The following is a 27,706-nucleotide window of genomic DNA, read 5'->3' as shown; positions in this document are numbered from 1 at the left end:
TGCAGCAAAAAAAGAAAAAGAAAGGCTAAATGTTAGTTGGCCAGTAGTAACAAGAGTAACTATGACAACCAAGATTTAAGAAACACTGCTCACCAGCAGGGACACATTAACTAACACACATTGGGAAATGACAGTGTATCAAAACTTTAACGGTCTCTAATTATGAATTAAATGGAGGACATGAGGGTACATAACTAACTAAAACATTTTTTGTGCGTATGTTAATGTCACATTCACTTTTATTCATCAACCTACATAATATCGCCACAATTAATTATTTCCCAGAAAGTGTTTGATGATAGAGATATAATATGCTTTTTATAAGACATGCTATGAGGAAACTACTAATGTACTTAATGGGAATACAACATAATTCCATATAAGAAATTTGTTCATCTAAAACAAAATCTTCAATTAAGAGGTATGTTATTCCTTATAAAATATAAATATTATATAAAATATCTGCAAATTGCATTGAACTGCACAAAATATGTGCACAGTGGTATAATACACTATGAGGTAATAAAGTGGAAAAAATAATTTCTCCAAACTCCTTTTGACAAGTATGGTTATCATAAATGTTTTTTCCAATAGAAGATCAAATACATTTTCAGTTTTGGAAAAAGAAATACTCATCACTATAAATCTACAGAGCATAACCCATCTATATTGCTGGGCTAATCCTGAAAGTCTTTTATTACCAGCCACGGACATGACAGATATTTTCCTAGTCAAAGAGGTGCTGCTGTCTGTGAATACATTTAGCTCATGCTCATGTGATAATATGTGCATTGTTAAATAACTATGTTCTTTATGCAGAGAATAAAACTTTTACCTGAAAAATTAATCTAAATAATCTCCATGGTGAGGTGAATTGCCAAATATTTGGAGCATTCTCAAATCCAAAACAGAGATACTAAGTCTACCTTAATGCTAATGAAATATATACTTGAGTGGCTAAAGAATCTGGATTTAAGGTCTATCTTCTTTCAAAAATACAAAATCCACATTTAAATTGTACAGACACACACATACAAAGTGAATAATGAAATCAATATCAAACACACTGGTTAATTCTTTGTATTCTTCATTTTAAAATGATTTACCTAGTGCCCCAGGTTTTAAAAATCATATATATATGTTTCTAAGTTGTTCATCTTTTTGTTTTTTGTTTGCTGTTGTTGCTGTTGTTGTTTTGTTTTTGTTTTTAAGGAGGCTTTGTGCCCAACATAGAGCCCAACACGGGGCTTGAACTCATGAACATGAGATCGAAACTTGAGCTGAGATTAAGTTGGATGCTTTATTGACTGAGCCACCTAGGAATCACTAGCTTGCTCATTTCTAATCCAGGAGATATTTAATGAGTCAGTTGTAGGAGAATCTATTTCTTTGCATGGAAGAGAATTTCTTAGTGAATTATCAATTTAGTATATTAAAAGGCTGAGTATTCTGGTGAACAAATGCATAGTTGGTGTGTGATTTACTCCTTCCACAGAAATGTCAGACCCACCACACACATGGGTATATATTTGGTGCAAGTATCTAAGTTTGAAGGCTTTAGGAACATATGAATTTAAATTATAGGCTGAGGGTTTTATTATAGCTCTTGCCAGTCAACATGAAGGTGTATTGTATGATGGAGTAAACAAGCAGAGGGGAGGGAGTTTGGACTTTGTTGATACTATCCAATTGATATAAGTTTGATTACTCATTAACCCTCTGTGCCATGCAATCTACTAGGCATAAGGGATAACGGGAAATGACAGAGTCCCTGACATACAATTTAGTGGGGGCAAGAAAGACAAGGATATGAGCAAGTCCAGTAATGTGATGGTTCTGTGACATCCATAAACAGAAAGTGCTCTGAAGAATATAGACGAGGGAACACCCTTAGGGGAGCCTGAACAGGTAAAGGGAACAAGGCAAGAGGGAGGCACCCAGAAAGACTTTTTAATAGGTGGCATCTTAGATTACTTCTAAAGGATGTTTCAGAGTTGGCCAGGCCAAGAAAAGAGGATGGGGAGTCAGAGGAAAGGCATTTCAGGTATATAGAAGGATCTACTCAAAGGCCAGAAGGCAGAATCAATCAGCATTGTCCAGTGTGGTTGGACATGGCAATATACTTCTCCATACCATCTCAAAAGGTCCTGATCTGAATTTATTTCTTGATGACATCTTGGAAATATGCATAAAGTTGGCACACAATGAGAAGACTAGTAAGGCACAGTCCACAGGAAGTGGCTAATGATGGAACTGGGGGAAAGCTTCAAAAGCTGAAGTCTGTGTTTTCATCCCATCTATACCATGGCTTTCATACATGAACATCTACAGGTGGACATGGGAATTATTCACTCTTTCCACAATATCTATTTAAGTTTGACTATTACTTTTTAAAGATGTTAATTTTGTTTAAATAGTGCCTTAGATCCTTCTGAACTGCTAGTCCATATTTTCTTTTCTTCCATAGTACATAATAAATACTTCTCATCCATCTTGAAATTCATTCCCATAAAGTCAGGCTAACGTTTTATTTTCTAAATATATTCTATATAAATAATTCCTGGACCATGCTAGAACTAATGACTAAAAAGCCTTACACATGGAACAAGATGGATATCTAAGTGTTCATTTGTTTTATGGTTTCTTTTATTTTCCCTTTTGTGGGGTGGATAAATGGAGAACAAACTGGAGTCATATTTTAAAAACATATATACACTGGAAGCATAAATGTTATATCAATAATTCTATTATTTAGGTTTTTATGTTGTCAGATTAAAGAATATTATTATTTTTTTTTCCAGTCATCATGCCCATTTTTATTTTGTGTGAACACAGATAGGATCATACATATCAATGTGTTTTACTACTTTAATAGTTACTGGTTATGTTAGTTATAGTTATGACATAAAGAATTGTTTTCAGTTTTGAAAATATTATTAAATGTATTTTTTTTTTGTCTTTTGACTTTTTTTTAAATTTTTTATTTTTTTATAAACATATATTTTTATCCCCAGGGGTACTGGTCTGTGAATCACCAGGTTTACACAAAGAACATTATTATTAAAAAGGTTCAATTATCTAGTCTACATACTTACTTCATAAACGAGGAAACTGAGGCCCAGAATGTTAACGTGAATTTCTACCCCAATTAGTTACCTAGTCACAGAGCTAGGACTCAGGTTCCCTGATTCCCTGATCAGTGTTTTTCTAATCCTTCCTACCATCTAATCTCTATAATTCACATTTTGAAAGTTTGTGTACATCATATATAGAGAATAAATTTAAAAAATCACAGGGCAAGAGAATTCATTACACTAAAGACCTACCAAATATATTTTAATTTTCTTATGGTTCAGCAGGAATTTCAAGGTTCTTATAAAGTCTCAGTTGATGTTTTGTCACTGATTATCAATGTATTATAGGCTTACAAATTACTAGATTAAAACTAAAGTCATATAAATATAATGCCAGATAAAAGAGTGTACTAGTTTCACATCAATATTCTTAACAGGAATAAGTCTTGTCTCCTCACACAGATCTATAAAATATGCTTTTTTATATGAATAACCCATCCACAGCTCTAGACCTACTCCTATGGCAAGTAGTTTAGTAAGCACGTGTGTGTGACAAATGGTATTATCAAGATAATGTGAGTTAATAATATTTAATAACAATAATAATAATGATATATTCAATTCTGAGTCATTACTGATGACCTATGTATAAACTGAAAGACACCTAAAAAGAGGAATGAAGTATTTATTATATAATTAACTTTGCTCAGAATCTAAGCTATAAAAGACACTATTCATTGCCTACAGAAGATTTCCTCTTGAACTGCATCATGATAATCAAGAAGGACATTGTTGGGTCTACTTGAATTTCAAGTCAGGAATGTTCTTTACTGCTGAAGCAAGCATTTCTATTTCAGAAACGCTTCATGGGCCTTCAGATGGTTGGCTAAATATACTTAGCATTCGAGGATGTGTGCATTTCCCAACAATTGCATTAGACCATGCTTACATATGCACACACTAAAATGCAACTCTATTTTAACAGAGTCATAAAATCTTTAAATGTGATGCTTTTTTTGAAGGATTAGAAAAAACATATAACCGAGTTGAATTTTTCCTCAAGCACATGCACATCAGGCAAGGAACACTAAGTTATAAATCTTTAAAAAATTATCAAGGTTATAATCTTATTTCTTCACATTTACATAACTCACAAATGCCACACGCATCTCTGTAAAGTGACATGACTTAATGATAGCCAGATATAGCCAAATGAAACACAACTTAAAAAATACAACAAGCATTTTGTTCATTTTGGAAAATCACAAAATGTCACGTGCCATGGTCTAGAAATGTAACCATCCACAAGCACTTTCTCATCTTACTCCCACAGCAGGATTTGGCCATCTAAATATATATCACAGAAAACAAAGATAATTCTACTTTTAGTCTTTTATTTTTATATTCTTTTCTGCTCATGAGTGTAGCATATAAACAGCACAGGATATCAGCTCCTGCTTGGACCCACTCAGGATTTGTTATTGTTCTGGGGCATGTAGGCACCTTGTACTTCCTGCCCACAAGAGACACAACTCAATACACACTGATATAATATGCGGATGGGGAGATTGAAACCATCGTCTAAGAGAGAGTTTGGCCTTAAATTACTTGCTTTTTCAGCCATCTTATCGTGTGGATAACTGAGTGATGACAGTGATCAGAAAAAAAAAAATGATAGATATTTCTTTTCCTTCTTCCTAAGTCTAAAATAGGAGAGACAATTTAATAGGTTATGGTTATGAACTTCCTTCTTTTATTTTTCTTCTCTTTCAATCCTCTCTTTACATTGAAATAAAATGGAACACAGCATGTTAAGAGAAAGTTTTGTAAAGGACAAGTGTCTTAAAGGATATTTTTTTAAGTTGAGAAGTGGTTATAAAAAAAAAAAAAAGACTATTTTAGGAACATAAGAAGAACATGCTTAACAAAAGAATATAGGTAGAAATAATTAATATAAACCCAGTGAAGGGAGCTAGATAAATAAGAAAAAGAGATAATGAAAACAAGATTATCAGATGAAGCATGTCAGTAAGAATCAAAACAAAGACATTCTCATCTGATTTTGAAAGTCAAGTTTATGGGGGAGGGGGCTATTTCACAGTACAGGGAAGATATCATCTTCACAGTAGCATTCTGAAAGATGACATCCTACAAAGAAAAATGGTTATCAATTTATTATAAGCTTAAAAATTACTATATTAAAACTAGATTAAAGTTTCATAAAAATAAAATTTGGATTGGAAGAAAAGAAAAAAGTGATATAAAGGGAGATAATTTAGAATTTAGCCATTCTACACATTTAAGAGAATTTATTATATATGTTAATTTTTATAATTTTATATATTTAAGATCATATACTTTGTAAGTCAGAAAGGATTTAGGGAAAGAATTACTAATGTACCCTTTCCAACTGACTGAGTCTAGGGGAGAAATCTAGCTTACTCTAAATAAGGCAGAAATGTAACTGATAAAGTGTGGAAGATCAGAAAACATGGTGGTACATGTGGATGATCTGCATCAAATGGATCCAAAATGGATCCAAATCCATTTAATTTGGATCAAAACTTGGGAGTATAAAGGTCTAGGTTTGTGGTTTTAGTTTTTTAAAGGAAAACGGTACCTTATATTCCTTCTTGGACTCAAATAGAATTCACTATTGGAATAAAGATTATAGAAAGAGAAAGATTAAAAAAAATTCTCTTCACATTTTTCCTTCCTTTATCTTCAAATTTTAGTTATTTTCAATGTTTTGAGAAATAGCTACAGGAAAAAAAATCTTAGCTCATGCACTCATTAAACATGTGGAATGGGAATAAATGTGTAGGTTTGTAATAGCATTTCTTAAACTATGTTGAAATTGAGCAATTAATCATCTAAAGCTTTCAGATGCAAGTTTGGAATTATCTGCTTATGAATGTACTCATTTCTTGCAAAGTGCCATGCAAAGTGCTCCTAATGCATAAAGTAGCTCATAAAACCAAGGATCCATGAATGCTGGTCAAGAAAGTCTATACCACACTTGAATGGGATTTGAAACAGCACAATTTTACATTTCATTCTAATCCAATGGAAACATTTTCCAATGGTTGTGGAGACTACACCGAAGTACTTCATTAATAGTAACCACATAATGACCATAGAAGGATTACCAAGACTACAATAGAAACATTGGGCAAACCTACCTTTTATAAAGAAGGATAGCAATGACAATGCAGATGATAAAGACCACCGCAAGGACAGGACCTACAACCCAGATCAAGCCTTCTTCTTCATCTGTGATTGGCTGTGGATCCAGATCCATTGACACAACAGGGTCAGAGTAGGGACTGGTTGCATACATCTTCTGAGGAAAAACAGAGTCTGTATTACTTATAAACTAATGGTTTTCTCAAGTATATCTATACCATTAGAAGAAGCAAAAATTCAGAACTTAGTGGATGCGATGTTAAGTGTATGAAACAATGTCAGTGAGAAAGGAGGGGAGGGAAAAGGATGAGAGAAGAAATGGGAGAAAAGGGAGGAAGGAGGAAAAGGTAAAGAGCTTTTGCAATGTAAATTTCCTTGTACAGTGAAATATTTTCTAATAAATCATTTTTGATGGTATAAATTACTCTGCAGACACATTTTCTTTGGGATCTATATATGACATATTAAATGGTCTTATGAAGTGTAAATGAAAACAGTTAACCATTTACAAAATGTTCAATGAGCATTTACATTGTGCCAAGGTGTTACATGTTATGTGAAAATCAACAGAAATATTATAGTTTCAGCCCTAACGACATTATCAGCCAGTTAAGGAGAACAAATTTAAAAAGTAAATCTTTATAGAAAAAATGTCAGTATTGGGGGAAGGGGAAATGGAGACATGTAGGTCAAAGGGTACAAAACATCAGTTATAAGAATTTCTGAGGATCTAATGTACTTCATGGTGACTATAGTTAATAACACAGTATTATATATTCAGAAATTGCTGAGAGTAGATGTTAAGTATTTTTCAGCACACACGCACACACACACACACACACACACACACACACACAAAGAGTTAACTATGTGAGCAGATGGCTAGGTTGATGATCTTGATCTCGGTAACCATTCCACAATGTACATTGTACATCAAATCATCATGTTGTACACTTTAAATACATATTTGTATTTGTTAATTTTCCCTAAATGAATTTGGGAAAAATATATAGTTACTTGGTGAAGGAATGGACTGAGTACTATAACATTTTTTTTTTTTATAACATCCTATGTCTCATTTCAGGCTTAGTATAGTATTCTCTTGACTCTGTCCCCCCATATAAGATCCCTAGACTTTCTTTCTCCAATAGAGACCAATCCACACCTATGTGCTGCCCCACCTGTCCTGCCACTAGCTCCTCATCTCTTCTCACTCCAGCACTACCACTTGCTCTGCTTTCTCATTTGCTAAATCAAATTATCATTATTCATTCCCTTCCAGATATCTTTTCCAGATTTTCCCTAGAAGATTGAGCCTTATTTGAAACTCCTCCACTGATTCTCCTACTTCTTTCTTTATTCAACTGGTCGCATTCTAATCTTGCCAACTGATCATGACCACCTCCGAATCCACCTGTGTTGGAATTTGTAAGTTTTATTTTCTGCTACTCATGTTCTCCCTTCTCTGCCAAGATCATCCTTACCTTTAACTACCAGCTTCGATGCAGATTACTTCCTGATTAATGTTCCCAAAGTCAGAAACTTTGCTAAGTCCCAGACCTTCATTTCCAATTACTACTAGAGATTCTTACATCTACCTGAAAGTTAAGAATTGCATGTACCATTTCCCAACTTCCTGGATAGATCTTCCTTTCAACTTGCTAATTTGTCTCATCCTCTCAATACCTAGGAATGAAAAACTACTGAATTTATTCTGCCAATGACCCTCAGGTCACTCTACACTCTTCCCAGTCTCATGGGTACCACTTTTCTTCAGGACCTCATTCTTGCCCACCCAGAGCATACCAAGAGTTTCTTTTTTCCTCTACCAGTCTCTACTGCTGCTAGAGTTATTATCCTAAACTGTAGCTATAAAACCTTCAGGAGGCTCTCTGGTGATTCCTAAATAAGCCATAGACATTCTAGCATGGATTTTAAGGGCCTCTATGATTTTGTTTTAACCTTCTGTATCACACACAACATTTTTCAGCATAGTGAGCTTCTCCCTACTATTCCCTACATGCTCAATTCTCTCTCTTTAACTCTTTCACAAGTTCCTCAACATTTAGCTCCTGTAATCTGACTGATCTCCAAGGCCCCACTGAAATACTGCCTCCAGGGAAGCTATTGCTCCATAACTGGAAATAATCAATCATTTCACAAAATACAGGTAAAAATAATTTTGAAAATTTCAGGTAGTCCTTTATTTCTTTTTTTATAAGGATTTTATTTTATTTTTAATAAACATTTTTCTAGATTTATTAAACAATAAATACATATTATAAAACAATTGGAGAATACAAGTTTAGATGTTCTTTATTTCTTTTTTAATGGTATTCATCAAACTCTATTTTCCTTTTGTATGTGTGCATACACCTTATTTCCTTTAATGAAACTATAAACTCCAGGAAAGTAGGGATTTATATACTGTTTGCGTTTGTACACTTAAATAGCTAGCACAGAGGTTTGCATTTAATGGGTTCCCAGTAAATCTTCAGCAAATAACATGTTCATATTTTCAAATGGCTGATCTTATCAAGACATGGAGAATATTCTCATTTCTCCATGAAATATGAAGTATATCTATTTTTTCATACACATTTAAAGAATTAATTTAGGGCATAGATTCTGAATTTAAGTGCAGCAAGCTTAATGGTCAATCTGGAGGGCATATACCCCCCTAAATGTTTGTTTTCTATTCTTCTATCCCACTTTCTCCATTGTACTTAGGAAAGAGACTGACTACATTTCCAGATTTGCTAATGTGTCAAAAGATAAAAATTCAGTACATTTCCATCCTTCTCAGAAGCAGCTAAAAAAAGGATATGTACAGTGTAAGGACTTGGCAAAGACACTAAATATCCAAGAAACAGGATTCTTTATATAAGCATAATTGTTTGTTTTGGTTTATGCTTTCCCCTTTCTATCTTGTAGGTCACACTCAAACTGTTTGGCAGACAAAAGTAAACAAAACTCTGTGATTTGAAATTCTTTACCAAGGGTCTTTGAGATAATCATTTTGGTCAACCAAGATACAAATCTAGGCAGAGGTTTTCCCAAAGCACACAGACTTTCATCCCCAATCAGGAAATAGAAACATGTGAAAATGAAGAGAAAACAAAACCAAACCATAAAATGATACTAGCCTCATGAAAATTAAAACTTGTTCAAAGCATGGGGGTGATAGCCTTTGGTCTTTCTAAATCAGTCCTCCGATACTCTTAATATGAAGCAGTAATTTACTAGGAAAAACTCACATCTTTGAGGGGGGTGATATTTTCTATGAAAATTCTCAGCCTAGCCTGGGAGTGGTTAGGTGCTTGACTATTTTTCATAAAACCTTGATGGCATGACTACCAACATTATACTAGTTAGATACAAGTTTTCTCTGTAAACTAGGTGCTAGCCTGAAAACCGCACATAAAGAACACTGCTGAGAAAGTTGATGTAGGAAAGGAACAATTCAGATAATTTATTTGGAAAAAGTCCAAATTGCATAATTAATGAGACAGTGAAATGACATACTAAGGGATGGGGTAGACTCTTCATCACTGGTTATATATCTAAACACTAGGAACATCTGGGAGAATTCAAACCAGAGTCTCTGACAGTGGTACCATCAGCCCGCACTGTCCGCTGAGGCTTCTCTTTGCTGAATTCTCTGATCTGCCTCAATGGTCTGAATGTGCTTTCTGAAACGTCTTAGAGCTATGCAAAGAAAATTAGTTCAAATATCTAAAAGCCATTAAAAAGAAAAAAGAAAAAGATGATTTCTAACATTCTATTCCCTTGATGTTCTGACTTAAAACCTTCAACTAAAAAGAGAAAGCATATCCGTGCATTAAAATTCCAGGGAGCCTGTCACTTTGTTTTCAAATGACATTCTGTGCACAAAGGTAAACCAGGCATAAAGGCTGCCTTTATGTTTTGATTTTCCATGGGGGAATTCCTTCAGTCATTTGAAGAGAAGCCCCAACTGTATATGCTAACACCTGAGGTGAAGAAATCTTTGATACATCTCAGGCTTCCTCTATACGGGAAGTGACTGGCCCAATCGAGCTGCCACGCCTGTCAGTTTTAGGCGCCTATTAGAAAGATATTAGAATATGTATATTAAATGTTAATGTGAACTGCCACTTCCAAATCCACCCCCACCCCTTCCCAGCTACAATTTCTCTTCCTCCCTCTCTCTTTCTCCCTCTCTCTCCTTTTTAACAGTACAGCAGCTGAAGCATAAAACGACATAAGAGCAAGATGAATTACATAAAAGGAGACAACTCATTATTTAGAGTACCTTAGGAATTCTCTGTTTTATTGAATTATTTTCTAACATTCTTGGCTTTTCACTGATAAAGCCATTGGTAAATTGCTATAATTAAAGAAGCTGACTGTGCTTGCCTTTTTCCTAGATAGACCTTCCTATGAATCTGGGTAGAAAATGTGGGCTCGCTGGCAGCTGCAGGAGAATAAAACACAATCACCCTCAATCAGTATTTTTGAATACCTGGAAATACACTATGTTTAATTTCAGAACTTGATAGTTCCTATTGCAATCAAATGAACTTCTCTGAGAACATTTTTAAAGGACGACGAAGGAGATTTTGAGCAGTGATGGGTATCACCCTCTTTTCCTTATGTGTCACATTGATGGTTTCAAGAACAATATCCTAATAATTTGACACTTCAGAAGCCATAAAGTCCACCTAAATTCCATGTCATTAGAGACATGGCCTTGTTTATTATGAAATCTCAAGCAGCTTACTCAGCAGTATTTAAAGAGTAGTTGCTCCATTTAAGTTAATGATAGCTCATGAGAAATAACTAGGAGTTCATGAGAAATAATTAGGGTGAATATATCTACATATTCTCCCTCAATAGCCATATTCTGGTGAAATAAGGAAGAATACCAAAGGAAAGAGATGCCAGAACAATTAACTTACAGACTCTGCGTGTTCCATCACTGCTAACACAAAGAAGACATATTCTTGACCACTTTGGAGTTGCTTGTTTGTAAATCCACCATAATGTTTGTCATCCCCCAGGGTGAACTCAGTAGGTAGAACATCAAAGTGAGCAGCAATATATGGCTTTAATTCAACTTCTCTCCCATATCGGATGCTTCTGCGTTTCCTAGATATCTCTTTAAGCAGCTTAAGGGAAAAAAGTGGGAAACAGAAAAAGAAATGTAAACAACAATAACCCAACTTAATGACTATTTAATGGGAGAAATTAATTCAGGCCTGGGAACAGCTCAAATACAATTTGTACACATTTCATGTACCATGTCAGCATCACTAAATCTCAGTTCTATATTTCAAATGCTTGTCTTGCTGTTAAAGTAAGGTGTTAGACTGCTCTTGCAAGGTCCAGGCTAAAACACAGGACGATTAGACCCTTCCTTCAATGGTAGTTCATATGATTGTCTACTCTAATGAAATCTTCTCAAAGGGCAAGAGTGCATTATAACCTAAATAAAAAGTCAGCTTGATTCACAAAAGCCTGCCATGCAGGCTTTATTACTGCTACTTATCAAACAAATAGTAACCTCATTTGAAGCCATCAGTTATGATCAATTTGGGGAGAGGTTAGAGGCTTTTTAGTAATGAGATCATTTATACAATACAAATTCCCTCAAATCACCAGAAATAGAATCCAATGACCAAGTTTTAATTGAAACTTATTTTAAATAGACATTGTCACTCATTTAATAATTTGTGGCTTGACTTGGTTTCTTAGCTCCTTAAAGAACCTTTTTGTTTATTCCTCCCATTTATAGTCACATTAACTTTTCTGGAGCTGATAGTTCCTTGGAGACGTTGAATTTTCTTCCCAGGTGAAAGAGGCAGGGTAGATAAACATTAAGTTTAATATTACCCTGAAGAAAACAAACATACACATGTACACAAAAATCCTTCATGTATCTTTAAAAGAAAAAGGTAGAACTTATGTTTCAATATTCCTGTTTGGCCTTCACCTTTTTCATTAGAAAGTTATATTAGTGGTATTTCATGATAAATGATTTCAAAGTAATGTTGAAGTTAGCTTTGTCTTCTTCCCTTAAATATATTGGTATTTCACAAGGCGTAACCAGGGAAAAGGTTTACAGCAGTCCATGATACTTTTTTTTTTGTTGTTGAAAATTGTCTTTGACTCAATAAATAAAGTTAAGGTACTAATGGGAACATTATGGTGAAATTATTTGCTACTCTTGTTATATAAGTGGAATCAGAGATCAAAAACCAAAGGAGTGATATTTGCTTAGCTCCCAAGGCCAGGCTTCTGTGATAATGGCTGCAGAGTCTACATACAGCAAACGTTAAATCCTTATGTTGGGAACCTGATGGCATACTATACAGGATTATAAATGCATTCAGCTGGCCAAATGCAAATCAAACATGTGAACACTCTTTGGGTTATACAGGTCATCTGTGCCCACATTGTTTTGAATTCAATTTATAATGCTCTAATATTTTCTTTAATTTTGAGTTTATTGATGCAATGAAAATTACATGAACTATAACATGTTATTTTTTAAAAATTCTGATACAAAATATTTAACAGTATATTGGAAAAGTCATTATGAATATTATTATTGATATGTAGTAAACAATGAGCCATTACTTTAAGGATAAATGTACTACAGATGAGCTGAACAGCTTTTTGAAGTTGGTTAAATCAGAAATATTTACCATCAGTTGTTTATGTTACTATGTTCCCCTCTTCCACTTCACTGATCAAACCCTACCTTGATTTTATCCATATTTCACACGTATGCAACTGTCATAATTCATCCACATCACTGTCATCCCCACAAGTACCTTTTTGCTAAGGTTTCTTTAGAAGACTTAGAGGAAGTACCTTAGAATAAAATATTTGGATTTTTTGGTGCTCCTTAGATGTAATGTGGCCATTCCTTAAGGTCAAACCTGGAATATCAACTCTGCCCCTATAGGTTGCTCTAATTTCTGCAGGATGCTTTCTGGGTTATACTTTACATTGGTCAAGCATGCTTAGATGACACCAAAGCTACCCAGTATGTTGAAGTTACAAATACAAATGACCACATCATTTAGCAGCAAGCCTTTGAAGTAAAGGCAACAAAAAGCTTATGATATAATATAGTATAAGACCTGCCCTGAATTAAATATAACTAATATTTTCTGAGTCATTCTGTCCAAAATTCAGTTTGACTATGAACGTCTGCTCTGCCCAGTCTGTCCTTGACAACAGAAGTTCCAGTGCATGAATTTATTATGTGGAGATTATCTCCAGACAAAAGATGAATGAGCTCAGAAGATAATATTGAGAGTAACTCTGTTTAGGAAGCCTCTTTCCATTTTTTATGGGCCTAGATGTGAAGCATACATGTGGAAATCCCCTTAGGCCACCATTATATTCGATGATATAGTTTAAATGATTTGAATTATAGGTCTTTCTAAAAAATCACTTGGTCAAATTCATTTAAGAAAGAAACACTGCTTTGTCAAAGCTGGCAGTACCAAGCTAAAGATAAAATTACAACAATGCTTTTATTAGCCATGATAGGGGGAAAAATGTCTGGAGGGATCAGAAACTGGATGAGTAAGCATAAAGTGAGGCCATAGCCTAGTTTCATTTGTTCCCCTACACAATAGCTACAAAATGTATTGGAGGTAATTCCAAAAGATATATCAAGGGCTTTAGTTTTTTATCAGAAATAATTTTCATTTTCCAGTCAATGCATATCTTATTTCTTCCACCATTAATTCTACAATGTGGTCTCAATTATATTGGTAAGAAAAGTGGGAAACAACCCATCCTGACCCCAAAATTTTGAATTAATAAATGTTCTTTATCAAACTATTATACAGATTAATGCACCACAACTTGTGGGATGATTAAAATGGCCCTTTGTTATGGGAATCAGCAGCACAGACCCATAGAATTTAATTGCAGGAAAGTTCAATGTCATATAGCTCTATACTTTAATCCATTAGCATTGCCGTGCATTTTGGAGGTTAAAACCTGGCTATAAAAAAGAATCAGCTTCCTATTGCTAGCAAATGGTTCTACTTCTAGGAAAAGGTTATTATTTAAAAGTATTTGACATCATTTTTGGATTGGATCTTACTTCTTTGGTAACTCGTTTTTTGCTTTTTCTTTTTTTTTTTAAGATTTTATTTATTTATTTGACAGACAAAGATCACAAATATGCAGAGAGGGAGGCAGAGAGAGAGAGAGGGAAGCAGGCTCCCTGCTGAGTAGGGAGCACCATGGGGCGTGGGGGGGTTGGGGGGAGTATGACACAGGACTGAATCCCAGGACACTGAGATCATGACCTGAGCCAAAGGCAGAGGCTTAACCCACTGAGCCACCCAGGAGCTCTGTTTCTTGCTTTTAACATGAGGAAAGATTCATAGATTCTACAAGTTACCTTTACATTTAAATTCAGTAATTTATTCAAGAGCTGATTAAAATAGTAAGTAATATCAATCTCAAAATTAACTGATTAGTCAGTTTCAAGTAAAAGCATGCCTTACTTCGAAATTTTACAAAAGGATCACATATAAAGAGGGAACATGATATGATGAGCACTGGGGGATATACTCAACTAATAAATCACTGACTATCAAAAACTAATGATGTATTATACTTTGGCTAATTGAATTTAAATTTAAAAGGGGGGGGTACCTGGGTAGCTCAGTTGGTTAAATGGCTGCCTTCAGCTCAGGTTAAATGGCTGGAGTCCCAGGATCAAACCCCACTTTGGGCTCCCTGCTCAGTGGGGAGTCTACTTCGCCCTCTGCCCTTCCTCCTACCCCTTCTCTCTCTCTCTCTCTCTCTCTCTCTTTCTCTCACTCATTCTCTGTCCCTCTATTAGATAGATAAAAATCTTTAAAAAAAATTCTCAAAAGATCAGTTGACATTTCACATTCAGATGGGAGATTACTATTCCTCTAACATAGGAATGATTTTGTTCATATTGTTCAAATGATTTTGTTCCTGCTTTATTAACAGAAAAAATTATAACATAAATTAATTGACATTATTGAAATTTTATCCCAAATTATACCCCTCCAATGCTTATGTAATCATAAAATACTGAAATAAAAACATAATTCTAACCTTGAACTCATCTCCCCTTATGAACTCAATCAAGTTTAACTCAGATAAATGAAGTGGGTGAAGATGAACCATGTGTCTAGAGAGGGTGTATGTCTGCCGAAAGAAGCTAACAGCCCTCATATATCAGATCACAGTCTCCGTAGTGCAGACATGGATGAAATAAACATCTCTTCCCTATATGGCAGCTAAGGAATTTCTACTTTCTCTTGCTGTGTTTGCACTAATTTAAGGTGGAGAAAATACTTGGATACAACAAGTTGGGCTATAAGATGTAGCTTAGGTTATATGTCCCCAAATAAAAATCTCATATGTCCCCAAATGGGGACCTTTTAATTTGCTTTCTGAAGTGATTCAAACCAGCATCATGTTAAAATAGCAAAGTTTCTCCTGTATTTGACTGAACCACAGCCATTAACTTGCTTGGACCTTTGGGGATATGGCTTAACATTTCTGATCAGTTTTCCCATCTAAATAAAATATATAATACATAGGGCTTATTCTTCCTACTATGTATTAATTTGCAAAAAAACTTATTTTTTTGCAAAAAGAGTATTAATTAAAATGCACCTACTATTGTTGTAAGATTTCAGAAATTAAAATCATACTATTTAGTGTGTGCTCTGGTTTTTGTTCTATATTTCTTTCTTGGCTCAGAATTGGGAATGTGTTTCTTTTCTTTTCTTTTTTTTTTTTTTTGTCCCTGAGGTTGAATGCATATTTGATTCTGAAATACCACAAAATATAGAATAAGGCAAACATGCTAATCAGTGTAATTCTGTGAGAAACTGGTCAAGAACGCATAGCAGGTCAGATGTTGAATTCTGGTGCAAATCGCGATTTAGCACTTGTAACAGCTTCAGCTAAAACTACACTAATGAAGCAGACCTTGGAGTTCATAACAATGATGATTAAGTCTTTGCTCACAATTCACTTCAACTTCCACACCTTGCATCATGTCTTACAAGAGGCAAGGGGCAAAATATTAAAACCAGCAAAGATTAGACCCGTTGTAAGATTTACTGCAGCTAAATGTCTTTTAATTAAAGCAAAAAGTTCTTTGTTGGGATCCCTAGAGGTTACCAGCTCCATAGCACTGAATCATCCAATAGCTGACCAGCCAGCCATAAGTCAGCACCTGGATTAGACTTCCTTCCATACAGAGGAAGAGTATGTTTAATAAATTAAGTAACTAATGAAAGACATAGCCAACAAACACATAGTTACCTCATCTAACTCCATCTCATCTGGACTCTCCCATGGCTTGATAAATTTCCCACGAGATTTCTTCAAAGGCACAATTATTATGTAGTAACCTCTGCACAAGAATGGACAGACAAAAATAAGGTCAGATCAAAGGAAAAAGAATATGGATATGTCCTTAAATCTTCCACAGACCAGTGATTGAGAATGAAGGCAAATTATGGATGCGGAGTGACTTGCCCATTAATGAGGAATAGCCACCTGTTTGTTCAATTTTAAAAATAACATGGGTAGACCATTATGTGTGACCTCAAAGATTTTGTATGGTTAATACCACCATGGTTGACTGTTCTTTATTAGGTATCGTAAACAGAGCAGAAACAGTTTGTTAAGACCCTGGTGCTGGGCACATACAAGTTTAGTACACTGAAATCCAACATTACCAGCTACCAAACCAAGTATTTTCTGTGACATCAATTTATAAGGATTTGTTTTTTAAAGAAACGGCATAGTAAAAATTACTCTTAGCTCATACAAATGTCCAGATGATGACAATGATTTCATTTATATACTCCCAAAATAATTTTATGTATTTAATTTCTTATTCAAATAAAAAGTATCTATAATTTCATAACAGTTATATAATAATATAATTGTTTTCTACCCATCAAGTTGCAAACCTCAAGATAAATACTGCAGAAATTTGGAGACAACCACTATCTGAGGGCCTTCAAAAATAGATCTCAAAAAATGAATGTATAAGAAGAGCAAAAGTAATTGAATACTCTCATTAAGAACAGTCAACCAAAATTTTACTAAGTATAAAGGTACCTATTCACAAGTAGATATAGGCTATTTGAAAAATGGTTTTGCAATTTCCACAAACTGCATATCCTGCTCTTGTATTCATGGTTTGTAACTCTGCCTGATCTTTGGTAGTAACTATATAAGAACTCTAAACATAGGTGTATAATGGCTACCACATCAATTGCTTCCTCTCAGGAATTATATTAAATGTATACTATATTATACTATATTAATTAAAAATAATATATTAAATGTATAATATCATTTTGCTCTCTGAAAAACTGTATAAGGACAGTAAACAAAAAGGCAAATCCAGAGAAATTAAATTATGACCCAAGATAGATATATATATATATATATATATCTTAACCTTGGCAATAGTCTGGCTCTTTTTTTGTTTCATTACTCTGTATTATAAAATACTTTTAAAACTCCATTATTTTGTGGAGACTTGTAAAAATGAACATATACACATATGTGCACACACACTTTTAGAAAAGAAGAAAGGGAAGAGAAGAGACCACAGGATGGACAGCACCAACCTTGCACTGAGTTATATCACAGAGACAAGTAGCACATACAGGAAGGCCTCTTTCTACTCCCATCAAAACAAAACCTGCAATAAACTCAGTAAAACCCTGTGATAAAGGACTCAGTTTCCATAAGCAGAGTCTAGAGCTGCACTGTCCAATATGGTAGCCACTAGCTAGACATGTGGCTCATCTGAACTGAAATGTGTTCACAGTATTAAAGACATTGGATTTTTAAAACTATGTATGAAAAGTAAATGTAAGCTATCCCGGCAATAAATTTTTAATAGTGACCATATGCTAAATGATAATATTATAGATATATTATGTAAAAATAGGCTGTTAAAACTAACTTTACCTATTTCTTTGTCCTTTTTGCTATAGTCACTAAAAAATCTAAGGTTTCACATGTTGCTTTCATGATATTGAACAGTGTTATTTTAGAGTATTTTGGTGAAGAATGTGGCATCTGGAGATACATCTGGCCCACAATTTGAAGCTCTGTCACTAATTTGCTGTATGATCTTGGGCAGATCATTTAACATCCCTTAATCTCAGTTGTACGCTATGAAAAATGAAAGCACAGTGTGTGACAAGTCACGCCAAACTGATTGAAGCTACTATTGTTAGTACTGACCATCATCGTGGGAGAAATGCACCTGAACTACGTTTTTCAAGTAGGACTCAGTGACATTCCCTGAGATGCAAGTTCAGGGGCTTGTGAAACATTTTTTTCTCCCTAATCAAGAATTCAGGTCAAACCAGACAACTATACTAGAACATTCTCTCCATGGTGCCGTCTGAGCAACTAATCAACAGACTCCCAGAATCACATCACCGACCCAATCATTTTCTTTCCCACCAATAATCATGATGATCAAGGAGGGTAAGAAGGAAGAGTTGGGGTGTGTGCGAGAGAGGCCAGTATCTTTTACTTCATAATCCAGAGTAAGCTTCCTCCTCTTCCTACCCTCCTACCACCTGAAGGATTTTTCAAACAAGTCCATCATGTTAAATGAGCCTGGAGAAGAATGACAGGGGCTGCAACTGAGCACACAACATAATACTGCAGATGTACTTGATAAACACACTCATCAGGGAACCACCTGCTTTTCACTACCAATTGCATTAAATGAGGACTGCTTCTCTCCACCTAAAGTAATGATACTACACATTATCAAGAGCTCCCATTGTCCTCTTTTTGAATCTTGGAAATCAAGGTTAAGATGATGAATTCTATTAATTTTTCTTCTGCTTTCATACTTGAGTTGCTATTCTTGTACAGAAAAAAAATAAAAATCCATTATTTTCTTCTGTACTCTCTAACTGTTCATTTAACTTGTGGCTGGGATAAGAATTGAACAGCCTTCCCCATAGCAAGTAATTAACAGTGTAGCTGGATGTGCATGGCTTTTCTGTCTCCTGATGTCCAAAGCATTCATCTAGAGCAGTCAAAGTAAAGCCGCATCAAAGCAGCTCTCGCATTGAAAAAAATGTTGCATGAGGAACTTGGAACCGCATATTATAAGACAGTCCAGCCTGGAACTATATCCACACATTTCATCCATGTTCTCTGCAACCATGGCTTTTCAAAAACCCAAATTGTTGCCTTTTCTGAAACTTAGTTTTCCTCTGACAACCCTGCTTCCCTCATAGCTTTTAATGTGGGTCTGTGTATTCATGCCCTCCCCCACCCAGCCAACCTCAGATGGAGGGCCTCGGGTTTCCCTCCTGGCTCACTGTTGCTTCTTTCAGGTATTTTTCCCTCCCCCTTAACCTAAAAACATAAAGCAAGCCAATAAACAAGTGCCTCTTTTTCTGAAGTTCATACATTTCAACTATATTATTATTATATTATCATGATCTTCTCTCACTGATTTTTGCCATTTACAAAGCTCTTCAGAAACCCCCTTTTTCTTTCCTTCCTTCTTTCTTTCCTTCCTTCTCTCTCTCTCTCTCTCTCTCTCTCCTCTTCCCTCTTTTCCCCCCACCAGAGTCAGTGGTCTTCCTTTTCTCCCAAACTCTGCCATCATCCTTGGTAATTTCAATCTCCAAAGAGCACCATGCATTACCCAAGGCTCTTAGATCTTTGATTCTTCTCTGCTAGAGCCCACATCTCCCACTCTACATTACCTAAAATCTGTAATTGCCCTTCTCTGTGCCTGAAGCCAAGGAGCTGCATAGGGCTTGAGAAATTATGTACAGGGAACAATGATTTTGTAAATTCATATTCAGCAACTTCGGGCCTTCAATGCTGCCTGGCCATCCCACCACAACTTCTTCAGTTACTCATCCTTCCATTCTGTACAAGTTTTTCAGACTCTCTCCCCTGGTCATAAACCTTAGACATCTTTACCTCCCCACTGGGAGACAGCTTTATGTCTATTTAAAGAGAAAATAAAAACACTCAGACTAGAACTCTTTCATCTTCCACCTACCAAACTATAAGTTTACTTGCATCTATATGTAACCATAGCCTGTCCTTTGGGTACAGTTGAGGGGCTGGCTCTATTCATGAAGGCCAATCACTTTCTTGAATTGGTTGCCATCATCAGCTCTCTGAGGAAGTTGACTATGCGTCATTACCCCCCACCCATCTATTTCAACTTCTCCCTCCCCTTTGAATTCTATTAGTTTCCAACCCTGTATAAATACCTAACATTTAAAAAATGAACAAACCACATCCCACTCGTCATCTTTCTTGGTCTATTCTACTTACTACCCGAATTCTGGGGAGACCTGTGTTTCTTGCTGTTCTCCATTACCTCATCTTCCTCTGACTTTCCAGTCAATAATATTCTAGCTTCTACCTCATTAGTCCACCTCACTGCCCTCGCCAGCATCCTAAGTGACTTTGATAGGACTGTACCAAAGAAGAGTTTTGACCTTTGTCTTATGTGATCTCTTAGCAGAGTTTGAAAATGTTAATGAGACCCTCCATTAAACATTCTCAGCCATTTCTCTGTACCCAATTCTCCTGGTTTTCCACTTAACATTTCTTACCACATTAACCTTATTTCTTTAACAGAATCTATTACCTACTACCTTACTATTAAATGGGAGAATCCCTGAAGATCAGGCCAAGGACTTCTCTTTATTCCCTCTTCTTCCTACACAGTCTCATTCTAGCTCAGGGTATCAGTTATCACCTAGATGCAAATTATCTTCAGATTCATATCTTCATTCCAGAATGCTCTCTCTGAACTCTAGAGGTTTATCTAATTCCAACTCCATATCTTCAGGTCTATGTCACAAAACCACTTTAAATTTACTGTGGTTAAAACAAAACTAAGGATATGCCTCCAAAATAAGTCTTCCACCATTGTACCATGATCCATTTGCTATAAAACTAGGTGTTATCACTGACGATTTGCTTTAACTCTTTCCCTCTCTCATATCCAAAGCGTCACCAAGTCCTATTACTTCCAAACTCTATCCATAGTCCATTTGCTTCTTCCTATCCCTGCAGCCACCACTTCTGCCTCTTTCCATGTCTCATACTACCTTTGTCCTCTGACTTTCTCTCATCTTTGAACTTAACTGCCTCTAGTCCAATCTCTGAAATTTTCATTTTGCAATAGACAATTGATTGTATCCTTTCCAGTTTAAAAACATTTCAGTGGACTTAGTAGAAAGGCCACAAAGTCTCATAAGACTCAGCAGAATCTTGCCTGACTCCATCTCTCCATGCCCTTTGAACTCTGATAGGCTTTCAGTTTCTTGAATTTATTTACTTTGGTCTATTCTGTCATTAAACCCTTAATCATCCTGTTCCATTTGCCTAGAACCTTCTGTCACTTTCACAAGTCCAAAGTTAACTCCTCTCTTCCGTAAATTAACAACTCACTTTTTACTTTCCAATTGAAGCCTTTCCTGACCTCTCTGATTAGTTCCATTTCCCCCATTATATGGTCTTAATTAGTCCATAATTTTTATAGTATGTAAGACATATTTAGAAATTATTGCTTAAGCAAATGTACATATAAATTCCCTGGATTTTTTTTTTTTAAATCTCTGCTGTTTTATCACTGAGTTCTTTTTCCATTGAAAAGTGGAAGTGGGTGGCTTATGTGGCTTTTGAGAACATGTATGTCCCCTAAATCAAGCAGTCAAAACATTGGGATCCCGTCTCTCTGACAAATTTCTTTTTTTTTTTTTTTATATTTAATTAATTCATTTACTTCAGAGAGAGAGCATGAAGGGGTAAGGGTCAGAAGGAGAAGCAGACCCCCTGCTGAACAGAGAGGCTGAGGTGGGACTCATCTCTAGGACTCCAGGATCATGACTTGAAGAGAAGGCAATATCTTAACCAACTCAGCCACCCAGGCACCCTCCTATAACTTTCAACTCTCAATCTCAATCCAGCATTTTCTCCTTTCTTCAAACCAGCAGTCATGTGACCAAATACTGTTTATAGAAAATATACTTCTTTTTTCAAAAGTTCTTTTCTTTACAAGTATAGTAATGATTCTTATTCTAATATCATGGGAGAATAAGGGGGAAAAAAAGATGACACAGACATGAAAAGTGAAATGGGGAGCTAAGATGTACTCTACAAATTGAAACCAACCAAATTACATGAACTGAAAGAACTTGCTTGAAATAGAAAAAAAATGTTTCGGGGTATAGATCAGCTTTATATGGATAAAATTAAAGTTTACACTATGCTTTGCCTATCTGACTCAAGCTTGAAGTTAAGCTCAAAATACATTTTTTGAAATAGACTATTAAATTAATAGAAAAATAAATAACTTCAGAATCAATATATCTGCAAATGCTCTGACTACTTATAAAGTAAGCTATGTTTTCCCAGTATATTAGATTTAATTAGATAGGTTAAATCTAACCTTCAGAGTTTTAATTATATTAAGTAAAGTTTTACTAATTTTATTTAATATGTTATCACCAAGGGGGACCCAGCTCCATATAATTATTTGGGAAGGCGAGCTCCAGTGTTTGTAGTGGTCCCTCTTCAAATTCAGCCAGGCTTTTTGTATTAGCAGAATGTATTAGCATTTTCAAACTCATTATATAACTAGGAGGTCAAAATCTGTCTCAGAATTTAATGATGAATGTCATTCCTTGCATAACTTCATATTTTATATATATGTATATATATTTGCTATGATCATTTAGGTATATATTTTTTTAATCAAATTAATTTACCATAGAAAACCCAAAGCAGGTTGAATGATCTTTCCAGTCTCTATGTTTAAATTAAGGTTTTCAATCTTTTTGGCTATGTGTTGTCGGACAAGTGAAAATTACTTAATTGCTTCAAGCCTCATTTTCCTTTTTTATAAAATGGTGGGTGACAATGCTGGGCTCTGGGAAACCTCTCCTTTTACCTCTCATCTGAATTCTCACGACAAACTACCGATCTTATTGCTCCATGATCTTTTACTGCATATGTGCCAAATGACTCCTCATTCTAAGGATTGTCTAGGCCAGTTCTGTCTATTCTTACTTGTCCTTGAGTTCTTAATGGTTTATCAATTGTCCTAGGGGGAAAAACAAATGTCCTGGTCTGACCAGCAAATCAGAGTTCATATAAGTCATGGTTTAACATATGGCGTTAGAGCCAGACTGCCGGCGGTCAAATCTTTCCTCTCTGGCTTTGCTCTTGTGTGGCCAGGCTATGTTAACTTGTGTCGAACCTTCCTTAGCCATAAAAATGAGAAATACCCTCCTTGTGAAGAGTCCATCAATTACTGTGTGCAATGCCCTTGAGCAGCAACTAGTAAGCCCCCACACCTCCAGTCATTATTACAGCTATTCTTAGTATCAGCTTTATGATTGTGGCCAGGCTGTCTCTCTGAGCCTCACTTTATTCACCCATAAATGGCACGAGTACCTATCTTACAGGGTTATTTTGAGACTTAAATAAAACATTCAAATGTCTTCAGTAAACTGTAAAGCACTATACAAGTTTAAATCTTTACCACTGCAGTTGACAACCATGTGATGACTGAATTATTTCTCATTAAACCTTAAACAGATGATACATTAATATATGAAGCTAGTAATAGTGCATACATTTTATGAAGCACCTTTGTAAGCCATGTTTCCAAGAATATTTTCTTTAAAAGAAGAAAAAGTAGGCCAACCTGAAAGCCAAATTAGTTAGATCAAAGACATTTGGAATTTGACAAAATGCTTTTATTCATTTCTATTTTTCATAAATATAAAATGATTACTATGAAATTAACTTACGTTGGGTAACTTCTGGCCACTTATCTTTTAGTGTAGTCTGTGCGGTACATTTTTCCTTACCAACCGGACTAAAATTCTGCTCTATAGACTCAGGGAAGTTCCCTTTGTCACAACTTGCTGTTAAATAATGGTGAGGTTGCTAGATTTTCCAACTCGCATTCTGCCCCCCAAGTCTATCTAACCAAATAGAAGGTTGAAGCACCACAAATTCCTGAGGGCAGAACCTGCCGTACCTACAGGGCTATTTCACAAGAAATGTAGCCTTTCCCTGAGGGAGGGCTACACCACACAAAAAACACTTACGAGAGAATACAGAAGCAATGAGCCTCGACTGTGTTTACAAGAGACAAATTTGTTTCTAAGTTGTGGGAAGTTGAGGGTAGCGACCAAGACTTCCCAATTACCTGGGCCAGAAATGAGAAAGCATGGTTTCTGTTGATAAAAAACAGCCCTTCAATCACCAACATTTCATTTTACTAGAAAATAAATTGGAAGAATTTTTCTAAACAGCTTTCACCTGAATGCAAGTTAGCAACCCCGCCTACAGCTCTTCTATCAGTCCTATTTTCTCTCCTCATTTTCCCCTGGCATATTGAACAAAAAGCTACATTCCTTTCTAATTTTTTAACTTGCCAACTGCTGCAAGTGGTACAACATAGCTCACAGCTGCCCATAATAATGGACTGTGCCACACAAAGACAGGACTGGTAGCTTTACGTTATTATCCCTTTAAAAAGTCCAATGTCTATAGATTATTTAGCATTTTTGTTTTATTTTTTCTAACAGGATATTTGTTTTTCATTTCCTATGGTTCTGTTATTCTTCCCATTCAAGGTCTTTCCTAGTTTTGGTTTTTGCTCTTTTCCCCAGAGTAGAATATATTTCTAGGAATCTTAAATTCATTTCTAGAACATATCCAACCCCCCCAGTCATTTGCTTTCTTTTTATGTTTTGAAATGGTTTCTTCTCTTTGTTACCAAAGTTTTACCTCTTTTCCCTGAATCCTATTTCAAATATAGGAGGAGAAAGTACATAAATAAAACAAAGAGGGAAACTGAACATAAAGAAAAGCACTAAAAGGTAGACTATAATCTACAATATTCTCGACTCATTCAGAATTTGAAAATGAACCAAAAATCTACCACCAAAGGACTAAAATGCCTTTCTCGATAATATCTAACACATTCTACTAAACTAATTGGGTAAAAAGTCACTAAAAACATTTTTCTGTAAGTCTTGAAAACTAGTAACAAATACTAAAAATTATACTATACAATTTTCATCTTTCTGTCGCTCTTTCATGCTTTTGTATGGATTAAATTTATACTCTGTTATTTTCCCCTATTCTTTATTTATTTCCAACTATTTTGCCTTTTCTAAATATTTCCCACCATCAAGACTCAAATTAAATATTATCTCCTTCTAGATGTCTCTCGGACACCCAAGTTGGGCTGGAACTCTGGCAGTTCTTACTTACTCCATTATATTTGCATGATCTATTTTTTGTATGTGTTCTGCCACCTTCATGTAGAGCTTCATCTCAGTCATCTTTCTATTCCTAGACCAGGCACCGGCAGTGTACAGAATACACGTCTGTTGGATACCAGGTGAAATATCTTCATGGATGGGGATGAGGTGGACAGATAAGAAATGCTAGTCTTTCTCTTGCTGCTATGGTATCACATAGGTTGTCTTCTGCCTGAAACAGCAACTCCCCAACCATACTCCTATGGACCAGCTGGGTTCCTGTCATTCTTTAATCCTCATTTTTAATGTTACTTTCCTTAGAGCCCTTCCCTGAGCTACTAAACTGGGGTTGGGAGCTCCACCTTTGGCCTCCCTTATCCATCTAAGCTTTGGTATCCTAAAACTCCATTACAATGGACTCTTCTTGTCCAAGTTCCCAATTAGCTATATTGTGTAAGAGCAGTAAGAAAATCAGATTATCTCTACTAAATCCCTAAAACATTGCCTGTCACTAGAATAGGATGGGAAATATATATAGAGAGTAGTTATATATAATCTCCACAGGTGATTAAAACAAAAATGGATAAATATAATCTCACTTTCCTATTAAGTTTTGTTGGAATACAATCACACTACTATTCCGTTCTCATTTTCCAGGTTTCTGAATGATACAAGAAGAGGGACAAAAAAGGAGATCGGATTTCTCAGTGAATCTTATGTTAGTCATGATCTTTTGGAAATTCCACCATCTGGTTAAAATCCTCCAATTATTTCATCAAATAAATAAGAACAGAAGGTTTTCTCTGGAAGAATGGATTTTAGTTAAGTCAAAAGTTGCCAATTATTAGACTTTTCTAAATTTCAACTATGGTGCTATATCAAAAACCTCTTGTTTATAGTTTTACTTTTTAATAGCAGATTTTTTTTTTCTCTCATCTTCTTTAAATTTTCTGGAGCTCCGGAAATTTCTGACTGTACACACCTTATTGAAAAATCTTTTGCCATGAAATTGCCTTGTCTTGGTTCTCCACTTAACTATATAATAGCTCTTTTCTTCCTGAGACCTTTCCTTTAACCTTTGCTTCATATCTGCATCCCACTGTCTCAGTGATTCTGTTTCTTTCCATAAATACATTGCTGTTGTATTAATGATTCTCAAATTTCTATCCATAATCCCAGTAATTTCTTTAAATGAACATCTCTAAGTAGGTATTTCATTGATACCTCATGTAAAACATATACAAAATTGAACTCATTCATTTCCTCTTGACTTTTTCATCCTCTAGGATGAATGGCAGTATCATTCACTTTGTCACCGAAATTCAACTCTCAGAGTCATCTATGACATTTTTTCCTCTGCCTTGATCCCTCATTAAAGTGTTTACCAACTCCTACTACACTACTGTTCTCATCTGCCTCTGCATCCTATTTACCCCATCACCATCTGATTTTAGAATCTTGTTATTTACCTAGAATCAACCAACTACACAATGACATCGCAACACTTTATGGTGTTCTGACATCCTTCCAACATATGCCTTCAGGAGCCATCTTCCCTAAGAACTTCCCTAATTATGTTGCCAGATTGTTGCTAAATGTGAAAGTCCCAACAATCCATAAACTACATAGGAACGTCTCTGGTTGACCTTCAAATCTTTCATAACAAGTTTCATCTAAGCATGACCATGGGGGATACAAGAAATGAGAAAGCAAGCAGATAGCACAATCTCCAGCATGCAGCGGATACCCATTAAATATTTCCTAAAGTAGAAAAAAAGGAAACTTAAGTATCATATAAAGGATACATACCACTCTCCTGTACAAACACCTTTACTGAATTTCTACCATCTACCTGATATAGTTTCAAGTTCTGAGTGCAACTTAGCTCTTGTATACCTCTCTTACTTCTCTTGTTCAGGCCTTACAAAATAGCTCACTTCCTTTACTAATGAGCCCTTGCATATAATCTTCTCACTCTGATTTTTTATATGTGTCCTACCTGCCCTTTAAGATTAAATGAGAAACCTCCTTGACCCATTTTATTATCAGTTAGCTGCTCTTAAAATAGAGTCTAACACTATCATTAGCAGGTACTATATCTGCTTCTCTGTATCCCCCACTCTA

The 27,706-nt window shown here is 35.4% G+C and overlaps 1 protein-coding gene across 46 annotated transcripts in view; it reads right to left on the bottom strand.

Moving 5' to 3' along the window:
• Window positions 1-27,706, bottom strand: part of PTPRD (protein tyrosine phosphatase receptor type D) — a 2,277,302-nt gene that overhangs the window by 123,944 nt on the left and 2,125,652 nt on the right. For 37 of the 46 annotated variants that reach the window (XM_045069786.1, XM_045069815.1, XM_045069785.1 and 34 more), the window contains 3 exons: window positions 16,590-16,680; window positions 11,201-11,410; window positions 6,257-6,417 (listed from right to left, as the gene is read on the bottom strand). In XM_045069786.1, coding sequence (XP_044925721.1) covers window positions 6,257-6,417; window positions 11,201-11,410; window positions 16,590-16,680 — 462 coding nt within the window. The remainder of the gene's footprint in view (window positions 1-6,256; window positions 6,418-11,200; window positions 11,411-16,589; window positions 16,681-27,706) is intronic. The other 9 variants (XM_045069791.1, XM_045069803.1, XM_045069826.1 and 6 more) reach the window with 1 other exon arrangement.

Source organism: Mustela putorius, unplaced genomic scaffold (genome assembly GCF_011764305.1).
Source record: "Mustela putorius furo isolate JIRA1106 unplaced genomic scaffold, ASM1176430v1.1 tig00003944_pilon_pilon_pilon, whole genome shotgun sequence".
Classification (NCBI taxonomy): Eukaryota; Metazoa; Chordata; class Mammalia; order Carnivora; family Mustelidae; genus Mustela; species Mustela putorius.
This window is presented reverse-complemented; position numbering and strand designations above follow the sequence as displayed.